The 18987-nt window shown below is 47.2% G+C and overlaps 1 protein-coding gene and 1 pseudogene across 2 annotated transcripts; both read right to left on the bottom strand.

The window, feature by feature from the left end:
- Positions 1-1254: 1254 nt before the first annotated feature.
- LOC138385843 (putative protein FAM10A4) lies at positions 1255-3884 on the bottom strand (annotated as a pseudogene).
- A 1103-nt stretch (positions 3885-4987) lies between these two features.
- On the bottom strand, positions 4988-18651 carry ALAS1 (5'-aminolevulinate synthase 1). Of its 2 annotated transcripts, none has more exons than XM_069475794.1 (11): positions 18474-18651; positions 17274-17504; positions 15106-15333; positions 14156-14305; positions 13555-13777; positions 12434-12618; positions 10623-10802; positions 10114-10278; positions 7345-7613; positions 6479-6641; positions 4988-5284 (listed from the first exon to the last, which is right to left on the bottom strand). In XM_069475794.1, exons 2-11 carry the CDS (start codon positions 17470-17472, stop codon positions 5124-5126), a joined length of 1923 nt encoding a protein of 640 aa, XP_069331895.1. In that variant the 5' UTR covers positions 17473-17504; positions 18474-18651; the 3' UTR covers positions 4988-5123. The 2 variants fall into 2 exon arrangements, with proteins under 2 accessions (XP_069331895.1, XP_069331894.1); XM_069475793.1 differs by having other exon boundaries at positions 17274-17493.
- Between the last annotated feature and the right edge of the window lie 336 nt (positions 18652-18987).

Genomic DNA, 18987 nt, shown 5'->3' with positions numbered 1-18987 from the left:
CCTGGTGCTTTTGGGGCTGGGGATTCAGAAGAACATTTTGGAGATGAAGCGTGGGGCCTGTGGCTGTGGTAGGACTGCTGGGCTTGGCTTGGGTGAGTCTGGGGTCCATGGCACTTGGCTCTGCGCTGTCTATGGGACCAGAGGACAGAGCTCTACTGTCTCAGGTCCTGAAGAGGCGGTCAGAGCTGGGCCCGTCTGGGGCTGGGTGGGAGGCAGCTCCCACTGCACTGTATCGGGCAGGGCACTCACGGCGGGCCCCAGGCCCTCTCCTCCGCACTGCCAGCCATCCTCGCCCATTAACACTGCCTCGGCTCTGCAAGACCAGGAAAGAGCTAGGCCTCAGGTCAGATTGCCTGGGCCTGCATTCCATTTGGGGTGTTCTGGGCAGGTGGCCTTCCCTTCAGGAGCCTCAGTTTGCTCATCTGCAAATGGGAATGGCCAGAGCTGCTCTGCAGGCTGATGTAAGGATTAGTGGTAATGTGTACAAAGGTCTGAAAAACCTAGCAGGGCCTCAGTTGTCATTACTAGGTAATGGGATTTATACGCATGACCATCAGCTGATACGGCTTCAGTGTTTCTCTCTCCTCCCAGAGAATGATCCTCCTAGGACAGGGCACTGACAGGGTTCAGATGTGGTTGAATCAAAGGCACATGAAGCTGGGGACAGCAGCTCTCCCTGGGAGCAGGACCAGGGCTCCTGGGAAAGGCCCAGACCTGCTGTGGCCCCGTGTTGGGGAGCAGTGGCTACTAGACAAGCAGAGGTGTGGGCACAAGACTGAGGAAAACGATGGGAGGAAAGCCTCAATGTAGCAAAGTCCATCTACTAGGATTTCAAAATACAGCTCACCCTTTTCCCTCTAGGACACTTTATTTAATGCCCTAGGCTTCTAAGTATTCTTTTTTTAAAATTTTTTGTTAGGAATTAACACACCCTTTTAATTAGTTTTAAATATTTTTAAGGGTTAAAAAGTGTCTAAAGATTGTAATTTCTAGTTGGAAAACATTATCTGAATGAATGCCCTAAGGGCAAACCACTGCAAAATGCTTCGGCTGCTTGTGGGCAGAGGGGTAGGGATTATCTTCAAAGCACCCAGCTTTCTTGATGAGGTCAGAGGTGCACTGGTTTGTGTGATTGCCACATCTATTAGGTGACATAGGTTGCTTTTCCTTCGGCGTGGGATTTATTTGTTGGAAGGGCATCACATTTGACCTCCAAATTTGGCTGACAATTTACTGATGAGATTCATAATCTTTGGGTTGCTCTGGCATTTTGGCATGTTTGCCGGGTTCTGGGCCACATCCTGGAAGGCCACCATAACGTCTGGTCTGGATCCTGCATGGCTGCAAGAACCTCTGGATCACTAAGAATTTCACTGAGCCTCGGCATTTCTGCTATTCCAGGCATGCCTCCTCCCATTCCAGGCAATCCCCCAGGAAAATTACCAGGCATTCCCCCAGGAAAGCCACCTGGAGAAGAGCCATACTGAGCTCCTGATTGTCCCCTGGCTTCTTCCTCCCTCTGGGCTCTCTCAAGCTCTTCTCCAGCCCTCTTAATCCTTTCTAGTCTTTCTTTGATTATTTGTGTCTTCGCTCATACTTTCTCCAATATCTTGCAATTTTCTGGGTCCTAGTTGAACTTCTTTCAGCATTGCACTAGCATCTTCATCATAATCCAGTTTACAGGCAAGGGCAAGATCACGGGCTGCTTCTTCCCCGTGGCCAGAAGTCTGTGTGTTTCCCTCTCCACTCGTAAGGCTGAGCTGAATCAGGATTTATTTCAATGGCTCTATCACAATCTCGGAGGGCAGCAATTGGCTTCTGTAATTAGATGAAGACACTGGCTGTCTTGGCGTACAAAATGGCCAACCGAGGATTCAGCTTGATGGCGTCTGTGAACAGTCAATGGCCTTCTGTAGTTCACCGTCAGTTAGGGCCGCAGTGGCAGCCACTTCCTTATCATTTGCCTGACCCGTCTTCTCCTCGGTTCTCTCTCCATTTTCATTCCCATTTCTTGAGGGGCATCTAGGGTCTGGTTCAGTCACACCTTCGTTATCAATTTCTAGATCACTTTCCTCACTTGATGGTTCCTCTTCCTGTATGTTTTCCTCCACCTTGTTACTGTTTTTTCTTCCTTAGTATTTTCTTCTGATTCAGTTTTCTGAGTAGCAGGTGCTAGTTACCCCCCCCTGCTCTCCACCCACTCCCTCAGGAAGCGCATTTCCTCGGCGTGCAGAATGCTCGGATCCTGCTTACCCATCTTCACCAAGGCCCGAAGCTCGCTCACTGTGCGGGGCCCGTGGTCAGCAGGTGGAGGACGTGGCTGAGGAGGCTGCAGCCCGATTCCAGGCCCAGGCGCCAGCTCAGTGTGATAGTGTAGAAGGGGCGGCTTCTAAATATTCTTAGAGAAGTTTCATGACATCGCAGTTTCACACTGGAGTTGCTTAAATAAGCCAAACCTCTCATTTTGAAGCAGTTCACAAATCTCAGCTACTTCCTGCAGATCATTCCATGCTTCGTTCTTGTAACCCAAGAAGCAGGAGGGGAGTGCACCTAAGGGCCTTGTTGGCTCTGCTGGTCCTGAGTCTCACGAAGAAAGAGTGGGCCTTCCTCAGCATTCAAGCAGAAACATCAGCCCAGCTAGAGGAAAACAATCCCATTTGAAGGAAAGTGGGTGGAGGGAGCCCGGGCGTGGGAATGTGAGGGACAATAGAAAGCCCTGAAAGCTTCTGCGAGGCAACAGAGCTGGGAATGCTGGGGCTTGTTTCCGGAGCAGGAAGGAACCGAATCGTGGTTCTGAGGTGACGTGACTTCCATCACGCCCCACCCAGGTATCTGATTTTATCTCATGGGCCCATGATAAGGTTGTGCCCCAGGAAAGGCTGTGGCCCACGGCCGGCCTGCCAGCACCACTCTGGGAGGAGAAAGCACAGCTGCCCTTTCTAGAGCTGCAGGACAGAGGGCAAGGCCAAGAGAACCTCCTGACCCCTTGGTTTTTCTTCCGCTCACCTATTCTTTCCGGTCAACTAGACTTGTCGTCACTGGGGCTCTTTTTCATTCCAAACACATTTGCTCAGCACTTACTGTGCATCAGGTACTGTGCTGGACTTTGAGGATACAGAAGTGAGAAGATAGGGTACCTGTATTCATGGAGATGACATTACAACAGGACAAATGATCAACATGGGAAAAAGTCACCGTGGGTGGTGACCAGAGCTTTGAAGGGCATGATGGCAGTGGCCAAGCAATGGTGAGAATGCCAGAGGGTCTGCCTTCGCTGGCGTGCTCAGTGGAGGTCTCCTTGGGGACCTTGTCCAGAGTGAAGAGGGGCAGCTACACCATGATCCAGGGTAGAAAAATCCAAGCAGAGAAAGAGTGGCTAACACCAAGGCCTGGAAGCTGGAGAGAACCTGAGTATTTGAGACCCAGAAGTGGTCCCAGCACATGAAAGGGTGAACAAACGAGGGGGGGACAGGAGATAATGCTGGAGAACTGGATAGGAGCCCAAACCCAACTCTGCCACCCTGTGTGGGGGATCTAGAATTTAATCCATGTGTGACTGGAAGACCCAGGAATGTTTTCTGCATGGAAGGGACATGATCTGATTTGTATTTTTAAAAGATCTCTCAGGATATTGTTGGTGTGGGGGCTGGGGCATGTGCCAGATGGTGGCATGAACAGGGTGGCAGCAGTGGCGGGGATGAGATGTGGCCTAGCCTGAGGTCATTTCAGAGGTGGAACTGACAGGACTTGCTAGTAGTGTGCCGGTGAGGGACAGACAGAGCGGACTTCCAAATGAGGCTGAGCCCCTGGGCCGATGATGGTAAGACAAGACAAGGGAAGAGCAGGAGGGATGGGCAGGCCCAGTGTGCCCTCTGCACCTGCATGGCCAGAGGTGCTTGTTTGACACCCAGGCAGACACAGCAGTGAGCAGTGCACAGATGCAGCCAAAAGCCCAGGACAAGGAGCGATCACACGGGGTGGCGTCTGTCGAGTGCAATTAAGAGATGGGCCCGGTAGGGCCATCAACATCACAGGAGAACCCAGCCAAAGGGACCGAGAAGGACCAGCACATGAGGCAGGAGAAACAAGCAGCAGAGGTTAGTGGCACACAAGCTTAGAGAAAGCGAAAGGCCAACGGCGGCCACCTCAGATGACACTGAGAGATCCAGTGGAAGGAAGAACTGGCCGCTGGATTTGGCAGGGTAGAGGCAGATGTGGTAAGGAAAGAGTGGCCTCCCTAGGGAACAGGGATGAAAGCGTCCGTGGGGAGGTTATGCAGAAGAGAGAGGTGGGGGCAGGGAGAAGGGGGTCTAGGGGGTCTCTGAGGGAGAGCTTATTTAGAGTTTGTTTTTAAGATGAGTGACAAAGCCTACTGCGCGCCAATGGGAATGAGTCTGCACGGGGGGCGGGGGGGGGGGAAGATTCACGAAGCAAAGGAAAGAGACGGCTGCAGGAATGTGCAAGAATAGGACACGAACCCCAAGTGGAGAGTCAGGGTGAGGAGCACAAACCCCTCTGCTTTCACTGCAGGGGACACGACTACAGGTGCAGGAAGCCGACCGGCTGGGGAAGTGGCTGCTAACAGACAAGTCAGTCCCCTCGTGATGACTCGACTTTCACAGGAAGTATGAGGTCAAGGCAGTAGCTGAAAGGCAGGGCGGGAGGGAAGCAGCTACAGCAGGACAGCTGGGCAGCACCGACTACGCACTGAAGATGTGAGGTGAGAAGTTTAAAGCGAAACCAGCTGCCAGGGTGGTGTCACTTCTTTTAAAACCGTTCAGTTGCTGGGGTGCGGCCAGGTCAGCCACTGGATGTGGTAGGCATTAAAGAGCAGCTGGGTTCAAGCAGAGCGGGAGGTTCTGCCACTCCAGCAGGGTCTGAAGCTACTACCAGAGGACCAGCATTTTTTGATACCATTAATACATCTCTATCATAAAAGGATGATGAAAAATTATTTTTTGATTCAGAGCCAAGAGAGAAAGACCCATCACTTAAACAAGAATTTATTTCAGGACTATGTGTTTACTATAGATTAAAATTTAATATAATTTATTTCACATATAAAGACAACTCTGGAGACTAGATATGATAACTGCCTGGGATTAGGTAAACTGAGGTCACACTCAGGCCTGGGCAGATACCAACTTGCTTAAGCCTGAGAAATAGGATCTCTCTCTTTCACTCATCACTTCAAAATGCAGCGGCCTCCTGCAGAAGTTGCACTCGGCTGAGGAATGTGGCTTCAGTTCCAGCCCCACTCGCTTCCACGTCTCCAGCAGATTCTCTGAAGAGAAACAGTTTTTAAATATTAAAGGGAGTAAATACCCGAGAAAAATGAAAACACATCCACACAAAAACTTGTACACAAATGTTTACGGTAACATTATTCATAATAGTTAAAAAGTGAAACCACCCAAATGTCCACCAATTGATGGATAAACAAAACGTGGCCAATGGGTATAGCAGATGTAACGAAAGGAAGTCGCACAGCAGGGACGGACCCTGACAACCTTACGCCGTGAAGAGGCCAGGAACAAAGGACCACGTGTGATGCTACTTCTACAAAACATGCAGAAAAGGCAAATCCATACAGACAGGAAGATCAGTGGTTGATGGGGGCTGGGGAAGGAGGAGAAGGGGAGTGACTGCTAATGGGTATGCCGTTTATCTCTGGCATGAGAATGTTCTGGAATCACAGAGGTGATGGTTACAAACATTGTGATTGTACTTAAAAACCACTCAACTGTATACTTTAAAAGGGCGAATTTTATGGTATGTGGATTATATCTAAATAAGGCTGTTATAAAAATCAAGAGAAAAACAAGGCCCGGAGTTGGCCTTCCGGGCAGAAGTTGCTCAAACATTGCCGTGATACGTTTAGTTTAAAGTGAGCGTGTCTCCCAGAATGCAAAGCCTGCAGGGAAGCGGAGCCGCCTGGGAGGGCCCAGGAGGGCAGTGTGCCTTTGAGGCAGAGGCAGGCTGTGGCTAACAGCCCTGCCCAGTCTCTCCTTTAGGCCGGACGCTGGAGTGCGGGCCAGTATAAAATGTTGAACAATCGCTCTTGGCAGAAGGGTTAGGTGTGGGGTTAGTTCCTGGGTCACACGTCCCGGAGTATAGAGCAGTGCAGAGGACAAACGTGAGCTGCACCTGCAGGGCCAGCAGAGACTCAAGCCTGGGAGGCCTCTCTTCCCCTGCAACGTTCTTACCAAGCATCCCTAAGGCACGCTGACGAGAGGGCGTGGAAACACTGGGCGGAATACCAGGCTCCCTGAGAGCTTCCAAAATGACTCTGCACCCTCTTGAAGTGAGTCAAACAACTGAATGTCTTTTAGGCTTTTGAACCATTAGAGGGCACATTCTTAATTACGTGGAAAAAGAAACAAATCTGAATGCCTCTGAAGGGCTTCAGTTATAAACACTGCAAAGACAGCTTCCTGAAACTCTCCAATGAGGCGCCAGCAGCGCTCCAGGCACTCACCAAGGAAGTAGTTCATCATCTGTGGCGTATGGTGAGGGGTGGGGGCGATCCGCAGGAGCTCTTCGCCCCGCGGCACCGTGGGGTAATTGATTGCTTGGACGTAGATGTTATGTCTGCTCATTAGTTCGTCACAGACTTCTGTGTTTTTAGCAGCATCTGCAACCTAAGTTTGATGAGAGCAGAAGGTAAGGTCGCAACAGGCTGGACTACTTCTTAGCAGAGATGCTAATGAACACAGTGTCCACAAGGCTCAGGGTCAAGACCAGACTGTAGCAACACATGCAAGCTTGGGGGAGAAGGAAAGTGCTGCCAAACACCTACAATGTTCAGTGAGCACCAGAGAACCAAAACCATATTAGAAAGAAGGAAACTTCACATTGCTCTCCTCCCAGGCCTCACCTGGGGAAAACAGTGGTTCTATTCACACCAGCTGGCCCTCACACCCAGGATGTATAACCCAGCTTCGGTTATACTAGCTGTATTCATTATACTAATTCAGCCGTGATACCAACAGGGCTACCGTTTGCAGTGGGAAGGCCATGACTTATTTAAAAATTTACAAAGTAGAAAGCCATATGTCAAAGCTGGCCAAGCTCTGGCTTCTGGAGCTTTCTAGATACAATCTCTGTGTTTACTCTGTTAAGGTCAGTGCTCTGGAGAGAGAACCTCTGCTCCAGCCTGCTGGGTTCAAAGTCTTTATCCTCATTGTGAAATCAGCCAAAAGCAGAAACACGGCAGAGGGCTGCTGGCCATAGCCCTTGGCCTAACAGTCACCCGCCCAACTTCAGGAAGGTATGAACCAGAATATCTGCACATCACGTGTGGAGGCATAGCCCCAGCAAGTCTAAGCAAAGACAGGCCATTACCCGCACAGGGATGATGTGACTAGGGCAGTGGACGACCGGGAGGCCAGCATCCATTAGCATCTGCCTCATGAGCTTCACGTTGCGCTGGTGCTGGCGGCGAAGTGCCCGCCCCTCGGCACTCTTCAGGATCCGCACAGACTCCAGGGCTCCAGCCAGGAGCATGGGTGGCAGAGAGGTGGTAAAGATGAAGCCAGCCGCATAGGACCGTACGGTGTCAATCAGAGAACTTGTACTGGCAATGTATCCTCCAACACAGCCAAAGGCTTTGCCTAAGAGGAGACAGCTTCATTTGTTATAGTAACAACCTCTAAATGTACACAGCAAGGTGCTGTAGAGCGTCAAAGCATTTACTTTTTTGCTTATCATCTTAATTTGTCCCAGGACTGAAAGTAGTACAGTCATGCACCACATAACATCTTGGATCTTGGTCAATGACAGGCTACATATATCATGATGGTCCCTAAGTTTTTTTTTTTTTTTTTTTTTTTTGGAGACAGGGTCTTGCTCTGTTGCCTGGGCTAGAGTGCAGTGGCATCATCATAGCTGACTGCAACCTCCAACTCCTGGGCTCAATCGATCCTCCTGCCTCAGCCTCCTGAATAGCCGGGACTACAGGCACACCACCACACTCAGCTAATTTTTTCTGTTTTTTTTTTTTTTTGTAGAGATGGGGTCTTGCTATGTTGCTAAGGCTGGTCTCAAAACTCCTGGCCTCAAGTGATCATCCTGCTTTGGCCTCCCAAAGTGCTGGGATTACAGACATGAGCTATTGCATATGGCCCAATAAGATTAAAATACTGTATTTTTACTGTACCTGTTCTATGTTTAGACATATTTAGATACACAAATACTTTCCACTGTGTTACAACTGCGTACAGTACTTAGTACAGTCACATGCTGCACAGGTTGCTCTAGCCTAGGAGCAATGGCTATACCAGATAGCCCAGGTGTACAGAAGGCTATACCATCTTGATTTTTCCAAGTACACTCTAGTATAGGATGCTCACATGACAATGAAATCATCTAACAATGCGCTTCTCAGAACATATACCTGTCGTTAAGCAACGTGTGACTGTAAAAGGATGCCCACCCGTTTTAAAAGGGAAAAAAACTGAGGAAGATTATGAAAGGGTCTTGTCCAAAGCCACACGGCCAAGCTGGTGTCTGACCAACATCAAAACGCAAGTGTTGGAAGGAGGCCTAGCACCCCAGTGAGTGGCCCCAGTGTGCCCGAATATGCAGCTGCTGCCTCTCTTCCCACCATTTTGTCCTCACCTGCCTTTCCCACCTGGGCTTGCTGCTCTGTCGGCTGGCAAAGCTCCATTCCCACGTTCTGCACCCTATGTGTTCTTTGGAATAAGGTTTGAGTTGCAGCGCTTGCGCCACCCTCTCACTGTGAACACTACCCTTGAGGCTGGAATTTTACCCAGCTAAGGCATTAAGGGTTTTGGTATGATTGGTGTTATTTCCTACTTAAGTAAAAACAAAACTCTTGACAATTAGCATTTGCCAGATAAATAGGAAAACTCAGAACCTGTTAGGATTGATTTCGGGCCAGAATTTTTTTTTCAATTCTTGTTGAGTCCCTTTATGTAATCTGTATCTCAAGTTTCAGGATTAAGAACTCCAGAAGAGTCCTCATAGATCTTAACATTATGTTCTGTAATTAACATTTTTGCTGAAACCACACACAGGGCTGGGTTGGTTCAAACTTCTAAGGTGGAAAATTTCTCTCTCCAGCTTTTTCCGTCTCACAATGATCGTACCTTCAAAGAGCCCACGTCATGAGAGCTCTTTAAAAGAAAAGAGCTCCTGGAATTAGGACACATGAACAAGTGCTTTTCTCCTGGCAGGGTTCCACCCTGAGAAGCCTCAGGCTCTCTGGGTTTGCATGAGGCTCTCATACCCCTTGACAGTGCTGAAAGATACTCTCCTTGGCCCGCACTTCCTTTACCAAGTGTAGGCTATAAATTGGTATTTTAGCTGCTGGATGGGTTTCCAACTGCTTACCAACTTTTGAAGGTTAAAGAAAAAATCTCCAAATTTATACAATCTACATTTTCATCTCTTTAGGGTTCTCACAGGCAAAGGGAATGTCTATAGTAATTGTTTGAATACAACTCATTTATCTTCTCCATAAAAATCTGGACTGAGGTCCTACAGCCTCCATTATAGTGATGAGCAAACTGAGGTGCAGAGAGGTTAACACCAATGCAAGGTCACATAGGTAGTGAGTTATGGCTCCAGAGTCCAGCTCCCAACTACCACAAGACACTGCCTCCATATAAGGAGAAGCAGAGGAAAACCAGGGTGAACTGGAATGTTCCCATGTGGCAGGCACAGAGTTCAGCACTTCCTAACACCTGAACCTAATAACTGCTCTAGGAGAAAAGTACTAGAATTCTTTTCTTTCTTTTTAATTCAGGGTAATAATCTGAGGCAGAGAATGAAGGGTCTTGACACATCACGGAGCTAGAGACACAATTATGTCTGAAATGAGTTCAGATGGCAATAAATGGTATTTCTGTCATGTTAGGCTAAGAGATTTATTCTGCTTCTAGGAGCCATGCTCCCATGACCCAGGGGATTCTGCCAAGCTGTGCCATCACTCACTGGGACAAAGAAACTCACCGCAACTAAAAAGGGGCCCAAGCTTTATGCGCTATCACACTGTCTCCTTACCTGATCCCAGCTAGACTAGTTAGTCCTTGGCCTTGTTAGGATAATGTAATTTTAATGTAGATGACAGAATGTACAAAGTATACATACCGAGTGTTCCAGAAATGATGTCCATTTTTGGCATGACTCCATCCCGATCGCCAATCCCTCCGCCTCGAGCCCCATATAGCCCCACCGCATGGACCTCATCCACGAAGGTGATTGCTCCAAACTCATGGGCCACATCACACAGCTCTTCCAGTGGGCACACTGCCCCTGAGGAAAGACCAGAGACTGCTCTGAAGAGCTTGTCATTTCAGAAATTTCTGTTTTGGTTAGGGTCAGAACAAAACAAACTTACATTCTAAGGTATTGTTTTTAATGTTCGGGAGAAAATGAACTTGCCCCAATTTCTAGGTTACCCTGGGGTCTTAGAACCTAGTGAAAGCCAGAGAGAAAACCTACATTCACTCAAATCTGTACAATGTCCACCAATTACAAAATCCCAGTAGAAAGTAAAAGGAAAATGAAATGCAAAAGCAAAACAAAACACCATACTTTTAAGAGTTCAGGCCTAGTTTTTCATCTCAGGTTTCAGATTAATCTCTCTTTAGACTTACCATCCATTGAGTGGACAGTCTCAAATGCAACAATCTTGGGGACTGAAGGGTCAGATCTTTGCAGCAGTTCTCTGAGATGGCTGACATCATTGTGACGGAAGATGTACTTTGGCACTCTGCTATTCCGAATCCCTTGGATCATGGAGGCATGGTTCCCAGAATCAGAGTAAATCTCACAGCCTAACATGACAAAAATGCTATTTATTGCCATCTGTATCAAAGACAAATTATTTCCTAGAGAGAGACTACAGACTTTTCCCTGAAAATGATACCCTGAAAATGCCCAGCAGGAAAAAGACACTGTGTGCCAGTTTCTTCCTGGCAAAATAACTAGCTAGTGCTTCACCTTTGAGAAGGCCCAGAGGTGTAGAATAACTCTGCGGCAGGCAATTAATCTGCTTTTAAATCTGGCTGCCTCACTCCAAACTCAATCAAGAGTCACTGAAAGGCCAGGCGCAGTGGCTCACGCCTGTAATCCTAGCACTCTAGGAGGCCGAGGCGGGAGGATCACTCGAGGTCAGGAGTTCGAGACCAGCCTGAGCAAGAGTGAGATCCCATCTCTACTAAAAATAGAAAGAAATTGGCTGGACAACTAAAGATATATATAGAAAAAATTAGCTAGGTGTGCTGGTGCGTGCCTGTAGTCCCAGCTACTCGGGAGGCTGAGGCAGAAGGATTGCTTGAGCCCAGGAGTTTGAGGTTGCTGTGAGCTAGGCTGATGCCACAGCACTCTAGCCTGGGCAACAGAGCGAGACTCTGTCTCCAAAAAAAAAAAAAAAGTGACTGAAAATGATTAGGAGTTTTTAGGAGTTTTCTCCAAAGGATGTTCTTAGAATATGAAGCACATCTGAGGTGATTAGCTTAAGGACAAGACCTTTCAAGTCTGAATCTTCATTGGTATCATGTTCTACCGAAACTCATGTACAGTTAGCATGTCATGCTCAATCCAAGAGCAAATGCTCCCAGATAGGACTGTTACTTTCAATTGAGAGTTTTTTGGTAAGCCTTCTTTGTTGCCAATATTCTTTTTTTTTTTTTTTTTTTTTTTTTTGAGACAGAGTCTTGCTCTGTTGCCCGGGCTAGAGTGAGTGCCATGGCGTCAGCCTAGCTCACAGCAACCTCAAACTCCTGGGCTCAAGCAATCCTTCTGCCTCAGCCTCCCGAGTAGCTGGGACTACAGGCATGCACCACCATGCCCGGCTAATTTTTTCTATATATATTTTTAGTTGTCCATATAATTTCTTTCTATTTTTAGTAGAGACGGGGTCTCGCTCTTGCTCAGGCTAGTCTCGAACTCCTGACCTCGAGCGATCCACCCGCCTCGGCCTCCCAGAGTGCTAGGATTACAGGCGTGAGCCACCACGCCCGGCCCCAATATTCTTGTTAATACTAAAAATACCAAAACTTGGCCGGGTGCGGTGGCTCACGCCTGTAATCCTAGCACTCTGGGAGGCCGAGGTGGGTGGATCGCTCGAGGTCAGGAGTTCAAGACCAGCCTGAGCAATGAGCGAGACCTCGTCTCTACTAAAAATAGAAAGAAATTATCTGGCCAACTAAAATATATATAGAAAAAAAAATTAGCCGGGCATGGTGGCGCATGCCTGTAGTCCCAGCTACTCGGGAGGCTGAGGCAGGAGGATTGCTTGAGCCCAGGAGTTTGAGGTTGCTGTGAGCTAGGCTGACGCCACGGCACTCACTCTAGCCTGGGCAACAAAGCGACACTCTGTCTCAAAAAAAAAAAATAAAATAAAAAAAAAAATAAAAAAATAAAAATACCAAAACTCAAAGGCACCCATTCCAGGCCTCCTTACCTGGCATCATCTTGGCCAGGGTGAAGAGGGTCGAGTCATTGGCCACAAAGCATGAGGAAAACAAGAGTGCTGCGTCTTTCCCATGAAGGTCAGCCAGCTCCTGCTCCAGGTCCACGTGGAATTTACTAGTTCCTGAAATATTTCTAGTACCACCTGCCCCAGCACCATGTTGTTTCAAAGTGTCCCTGTTTAAAAAAAAAAAAAGAAAGAAAAGAAAAGAAAGAAAGAAAAAGAAAAAGGAAAGGTCATGGTTCTAAACGCTCTGTGAATTATTCCAGGATCCAGGAGACAGAAACTTACATTGATCTAGCAATTCTCTCACTGTGAAACCTGAGACCAGAAGTTTCAACTGACTTCATCTTCAGACTAGGTGGGAGAAAGTATCCACACTAGGGTGATGATACCTCTAGGGACCATTAAGAACAAGTGTTCATTTAACAGTCAATAAGTACTTAGTATTAGCTGAGTTAATTTCCTAAAGTTTCTTTTCTCTGAGAAACATTCTTTCCAATAACATGACATCTTAAGGGGAAAAAACCCTGGAGAAACATCTTGGATGGTGGTCAACGAAACCCTCTGCAAACCAGTCACATCACATTAGGGCACACTGATAGTTACGCCTCGGATGGACTCTCTTTAGCAAGCCTCTTGGAGAGTGTGGCAAGCAACTCTCTCAAGTAACCCTGGCCATGGCGGTCCTCCTAAAGGACACGAATGATGGGATCTGACATCCTTTTTAACGTGGCCTTTTGAAGTAGCTTTTCCTCTAGTGCTGCTAAATCTGTATTTCTCCACCTGCAGCCATGAACAAGGGTGTCTCTGTGCAAGACTGCCTGGTGTTAAAGGCACACTCACTTGTGGAGTGGTAGGAAGTGAACCGACATGTGAGAAAACAAGCCTGTAAGCTTGAACCCTCACACACGAAGGGGCTCCACCAGCTTCCCGCATGTTGGAGTTTCTTTAAAAGTAATCTATAGATGTCTTCAAAGGCTAAGAATAGTACTTTGCTATGGCACACTTTCAGCTGCTGAATATTCCCTCTATAAAAGATCCAACCCCTATAAATTATCAATATCTTGCCAAATAACACCAGTGATATTTGAAAGCTGAGGGCTACTTACATAACTGCCCCACACACCCGTGGGTGGCGACTCATTCCTAGGTAGTCGTTACTGCACCAGACAGACACCTGCTTTTTGGTGATGAGGGAGTCCGAATAGTCATCTGCCATGGGGAAGATGTGCGCCCTCCGGTTTACAGTTTTAAAAACTCGATAGGTGTGGTCATTTTTTTTCTCATCAATCTTCTTCTCAAAGAAACGATCATACTGGAAAGTGGAAACAGCTAAAAACCGAACAAAAGATAGTACAGCCTGATGGTTAAGAAGCACATCTGGGTTTCTGCGAAAGACAGACTTGAGTTCAAGTTCCTGCTTGAGTAGCAGGGACATTCTGGGCAAGTTACTTAACGTCTTCACCTGGTAAGCAGTAAATGAGACTGTGCACACCAAGCATTTGGCAGCGAGCAGTGTGTGGATGGTAGGTATTAAAAGACAGAAGGCAGGCTACCAACAGCATGTGTAGTCACTACAACCGAGAACACCTACTCGCTTAAGCAAAGGACGCAGCTTTCAATCCTCAACTCACCACGCAATTTTATGTTTAATCTGATGTATGTTTAAGTTATATACTCCTATATTAGGCAAATAACAGTGAGACTTACATTTTGGCAAGTTATCTTGAAGAAGATGAGACACTCTTTCTGGTCTTTGCTTTCGCATGATATCCTGGAAGTTCTTTGGCAATCCACTTGGATCCCCTCCGTCAGTCTCCACACTAATCACACTGGGGTTCACTGAGGTTTGGGCAACCTCTGTACCAAAAGCAATAAGAGGCAAATGGGACTGACATTCTATTCTGCACTCACAAAACCCTCCAGACATATTGTCAAAAACGGTTTACTGCCTAGATCACAAAAAAAGCCATTCATAATCAAAATTAGTCATAACCCAGTATATGAAGCATCTCTTTTTCTATTTTAGTTATTGTAATGGCCAACTCTTGGTGTTGTTTTCAGAGCTACCAGCCAGCTTTAATGAACATGAAAGTCCAAAGCTTTCTAGCTGGTTGGTGTGCCTTTTCTACTCCATCCCCATCTGAATCTCAATGTTCTTCACAGAAACCAATTTTGGCCATATGTATGATTTCTGCTGGTGGGGCTTTTTGGGGGCTTTGGGTGCTCTGTGGATACAGCCACAGCTGGAAGTAAGGTTGCCACTCAATGACCATCAGTAAGACATATAGCTTGTGAGTCCTAGGACCAGCGTTTACTGCAGTAACACCAGTTTTCTACCTTTTATCTCAACAAATGGTGCGAAAGACCAAAGGGACAAGCGGTAGTTGGTAGCAGCTCAAGACTGCAGGTTATTTTCAGAAATTAAGCATGTTACTATAAGAGCTGGTCACATCCTATACACTCACTACAAAGAAAGTCCCACATTTTGCAATACAGTCCTTTGACTATCTATCTTGAGGACCTTCCTCCTTGGCCCTAAAAGAGGAATGTGTTTCCGTAAATATTGCCCTAATAATAGCTCATACACAAATCTGAAGGTCCAAAAGAGCCAAAAAGACCTCTTCACTCTTCCCAATGGTCCGTGTCTCATCTGTTACCTTTCCTCACCGCATGCATTTCCTGCACATCTTCCTGAAGCTCGAGACTGGCTTTGCAGAAGACACTGCTGCCCCTCTGGCTCATCTGTGCTGCCAGAAAAGGGCATTTGCTTGCAGTGCCCTGGCTCGTGGCAGGCAAGGGGTGTCCAGACGGAAGCTGTGTGCCATCTGGAGTCTGCTGGGATCCGTCAGGAGCCTGCTGGACCTTGGCTTTGGCAGTTTTGTCCTCTGAGGGAGGAAATGGAAAAAGTGAAGCATCAGATCTGGTTGCACAGTATACAAGAAAACCACTTCTTTCTTTCCCTTATTGCCTCAAAGATAAACTTTATACTTACTCTACCCCACCATCCACACACAATCTTATTTTTATTAGGTTCTGCTAATCTGTTTTCTCATCTGTCTCACTGGAAACAATGCTCCTATGAAGAGTTAATTGGCACATTCCAGTTACCTCTCAAACCCACAGCATTTCTCCTTATAAACCCAAAAAAGTCCCATTTTCTAGTTTTAGACAACCCAAAGTCCTTAAGTTGGACCACCTCCAGTACATTCTACCCCAAGTACACTCCACTTATTTCATGAGAGGACATATTCTCTAAGGTAATTGGAAGTACTCACATGAATTTTTACTCTGCTAATATTTTTTTTTCCTATTCAACCTGTAGGAAAAGAATCTGCTAATATTTTCTAAATAGATTCTTGACAAAGAAGCTTGCTATTGCTTAACATAAAAACTACTGGTTTTCTTCTAAACAAAAGAAATTAGATTAAAACTTACGTCTTTAGGTTACTGTCTAATATAGTTCAAATTATTAGTATGCTAACAAAAAACCAGGGTGTATTACAATCACATACCTCATCTACTTTCTCATCTAATGCATCAAAGAAGTCTGCTGACTTAACACAGTTGGCAGGTAATTATACTTCTAGTTACAATGACTTCCCTCTCCCCTTGAGCAAATTCATTCACTTTCCTTCTAGAAAAGTCTTTCTTCATTCTGGAATACTCCTGTGAGTCACTGGCTAGCCTTTCCTATAACTTGAGTAAGGTGTCTCAATACAGTTATCATTAAAATCTTCTATAAAGGAAAGCCAAAAAAGAATTATTTTGAAGTTAATTTCATTCATTACAAAAGTAATACATATTCATTATAGAAGGTCTAGAAAAAAAGTGAGCCCTATCATTCAAAACATAAGCTTTACAAACATTTTGGTAAAAAAGACATAATTCCTGAAAATAAATCCTACAAAGGATTAAATCCTTTCTACTTAAAGAAAAAAACATTGCTTTCTTACAAGTCCACACCCGGAGCACACACCTAAAAGAAGTTGGTAAAGTAAAATGTTCTCAGGATTAAGTGGCATCTGAAAAGCCTCATCATCTCTTAGCAGAACTGGACCAAAACTAAATTCAACTTTTGTGTCTTTATTAAAAACAAAAATGAAACTTTATATACAAAATAAAGATATATGTATTAAAAAAAAATCACTAACAAATACTGTATTTCACTTATATAAGGTACGCACAGTAGTTAAATTCATAGAGACAGAAAGTAGAATGGTGGTGGCCAGGCACGAGGAGGGGAGGAAGAAACAAGGAGGTATTGTCTCATGGGTACAGAGTTCAGCTTGGGAAGATGAAAAAGGTTCTGGAGGTGGATGGTGGTGACGGCTGTACAACAGTATGAATGTACTTAATACCACTAAATTATATATTTAAAAATGTCTAAGATGGTAAATTTTATGTTATGTGCACTTTACCACAATAAGAAAAAAAATTTTAAGGAAAAAAAATCACTACTTTAAAAGCCAAAGGCCAAATATTTAATGAGGGAAAAGTTGGAACAGAACATTCCAATTAATATTTAGGTAAATGAGGCACTGAAGAAACACTAAAACCACAACAGACACTGACACGGAACCCAGAAACCTGTAATATGGAACACTGGCCACCATTTCACCTTTAAAGGTGTGAAAACTAAAAGTGCCTACCTCGTGGGGTTAGGGCGACAGTTATAGGAGATAATTCATGCACAGTGCTGAGCCTGGCACAGAGCAACCCCTCTGTTAGTGTGGCCCTCACAACGACTGTGGACTGGAACTGCTTCTAATCCAGTAATGAGTGCAAACACCCCACCCGCTCCTTCATTGCCAATGACAACACTTACTCTCATTGGCCGGAGAGGTTTCTTTGATCTGCTGGCAGTGTACTGTTGAAGTGGACAGTGCCCGAGGGGCTGGCTTGGCCCCAACTTCCATCATCTTGGGGCAGTTTTGGGCATAGAACAACAGAGATTTGCCTGCCTTCTGCAGAAAGGCCTGGGGGACCCGGGATAAGAATGGGCAGCGGCGGACAACAGTCTCCATGGCTGGGAAGTACACTGGCTCCTGTAGAAAGACTGACGATGAGTGACATCAACACTTGTTAATAATCAGGCAAATACCACACTGCAAGGTCACTGGGTTCAGGTGGCACCTGCAGTTTATGCCAAGGGTACCCTGGGATACTAACGTGTCTCACTCAAAAACGCCTAAAGACAGCATTAATGTGTGGGACTCAACTAAAGAGTGGTGACCACACTCTACCCAAGTCACCAACTTCTTCATTCCCCAGCTCTATACAAAAGCATCTGCAAAGCAACTTCACCAAATGAAGTTAATACTGACAGTAAATAACCAAGGGGGTGGAAGGATGAGGGAGAGGTCAAGAACAGGTTTTGGAAGCCAGAAGCTCCTTAGGCAGATGCACAGTGCAGATAAGACACCTTGACACACACCCAGGTGGTGAAGTGAAACCAGGGAAGAAGCCACTGTCATCCATTCAGGCAGAGGTCTCTCGGAGATCCGGACCTTCTCCTGGTCCCCACGCCCCCAAACCCACCCGAAACCGGAGGAAGGCATCGAGCAGGACCCAGAGTCCAGGATTTCCCCGAGGTCATGCCCCCACAGCTGGGAGAGCTGGGTATAACAGAAGAAGGAGCAACTTAAAGGCAGGAGTGTGAGAAGCGCCTTGGGGCCAACTGGCGAGCTGCGGGGCTATAAAATAGATCGCACTGGGTCTGGTGAAAGGAGGCAAACTTCAGGGAGTGGCGGTCAGAGGTTACCCGGGGTCGAGGGCTCGAGAGGGGCATGGGAATGGAATTCTAAAGCGGCTAGTTAAACGCGGACTATCCGGAAGAGGCCGAATGGGGGAAACTCAGGCGGCCGAACAGGCAAACAATCTGGAAGCTAAACGTTGACCCCCAAGGCGGCGGGTGACTGGGACAGTGGGGGATGGGGTCTCAACAGCCGGGGGAGCGGCGGCCGGGCTGGCAGGACTCGCGGGGGCTTCCCCCGGCCGGCGCCGCACTCGGAGCGCGGGCTCTCACCTGCGCCGGGGACTCTGCGGAGGCGGAAGCAAGAGAGGCGGCGACGGCGAGCACTCAAGCCGAGAAGTCCAAATGAACGATCGCCCTTGTCCGCAAGAGACCTCAGGCCGCGACCGCCGGCGCCCTAATATACAGCGGGAGCGATGGCTGCGCATGCGTCTTGGGCGCCGCCCGCTTCCACGCAGGCGCGCCGCGGGGAACTCCGGCTCCGGGAGTCGGGGATGGGGGGAGGGGGCTCCCGGGCTCGGCGGGTGCGGGTAGGTCCTCGATTTCCCAGGCTCGCCTGCCGGGAGGAGGAGGGTGAAGGCAGTGGGCAGACGAAGTCTCGTTTCTGGACCTCATCCTGCACCCCGTTGTCACCTCTCCACTAACTGCCCTATGCCTCGGAACCCAACTTCCCTGTTGTGGGGCATGAAAGGGCAAGGTCGGAGGCGAAATGCCACTAGGGCCAGCTAGGAGGTAACAGGGCTGTTAAAATGGGTGTCTTGAATATGAAGGAAGGAGAGATTCACGG

Source organism: Eulemur rufifrons, chromosome 7, assembly GCF_041146395.1.
Source record: "Eulemur rufifrons isolate Redbay chromosome 7, OSU_ERuf_1, whole genome shotgun sequence".
In the NCBI taxonomy this organism is placed as follows: domain Eukaryota; kingdom Metazoa; phylum Chordata; class Mammalia; order Primates; family Lemuridae; genus Eulemur; species Eulemur rufifrons.
This window is presented reverse-complemented; position numbering and strand designations above follow the sequence as displayed.

Bases quoted from the DNA above. Each gene is read 5' to 3' on its own strand.
- ALAS1 (XM_069475794.1), bottom strand. From the start codon at position 17,472: ATGGAGACTGTTGTCCGCCGCTGCCCATTCTTATCCCGGGTCCCCCAG. The intron at 12,619-13,554 runs GTAAGTAGCCCT...TTTTTTAAACAG, and splicing joins CGGGTGTGTGGGGCAGTTAT to GGACACTTTGAAACAACATG. The intron at 10,803-12,433 runs GTAAGGAGGCCT...TTGTCATGTTAG, and splicing joins CCTGGCCAAGATGATGCCAG to GCTGTGAGATTTACTCTGAT.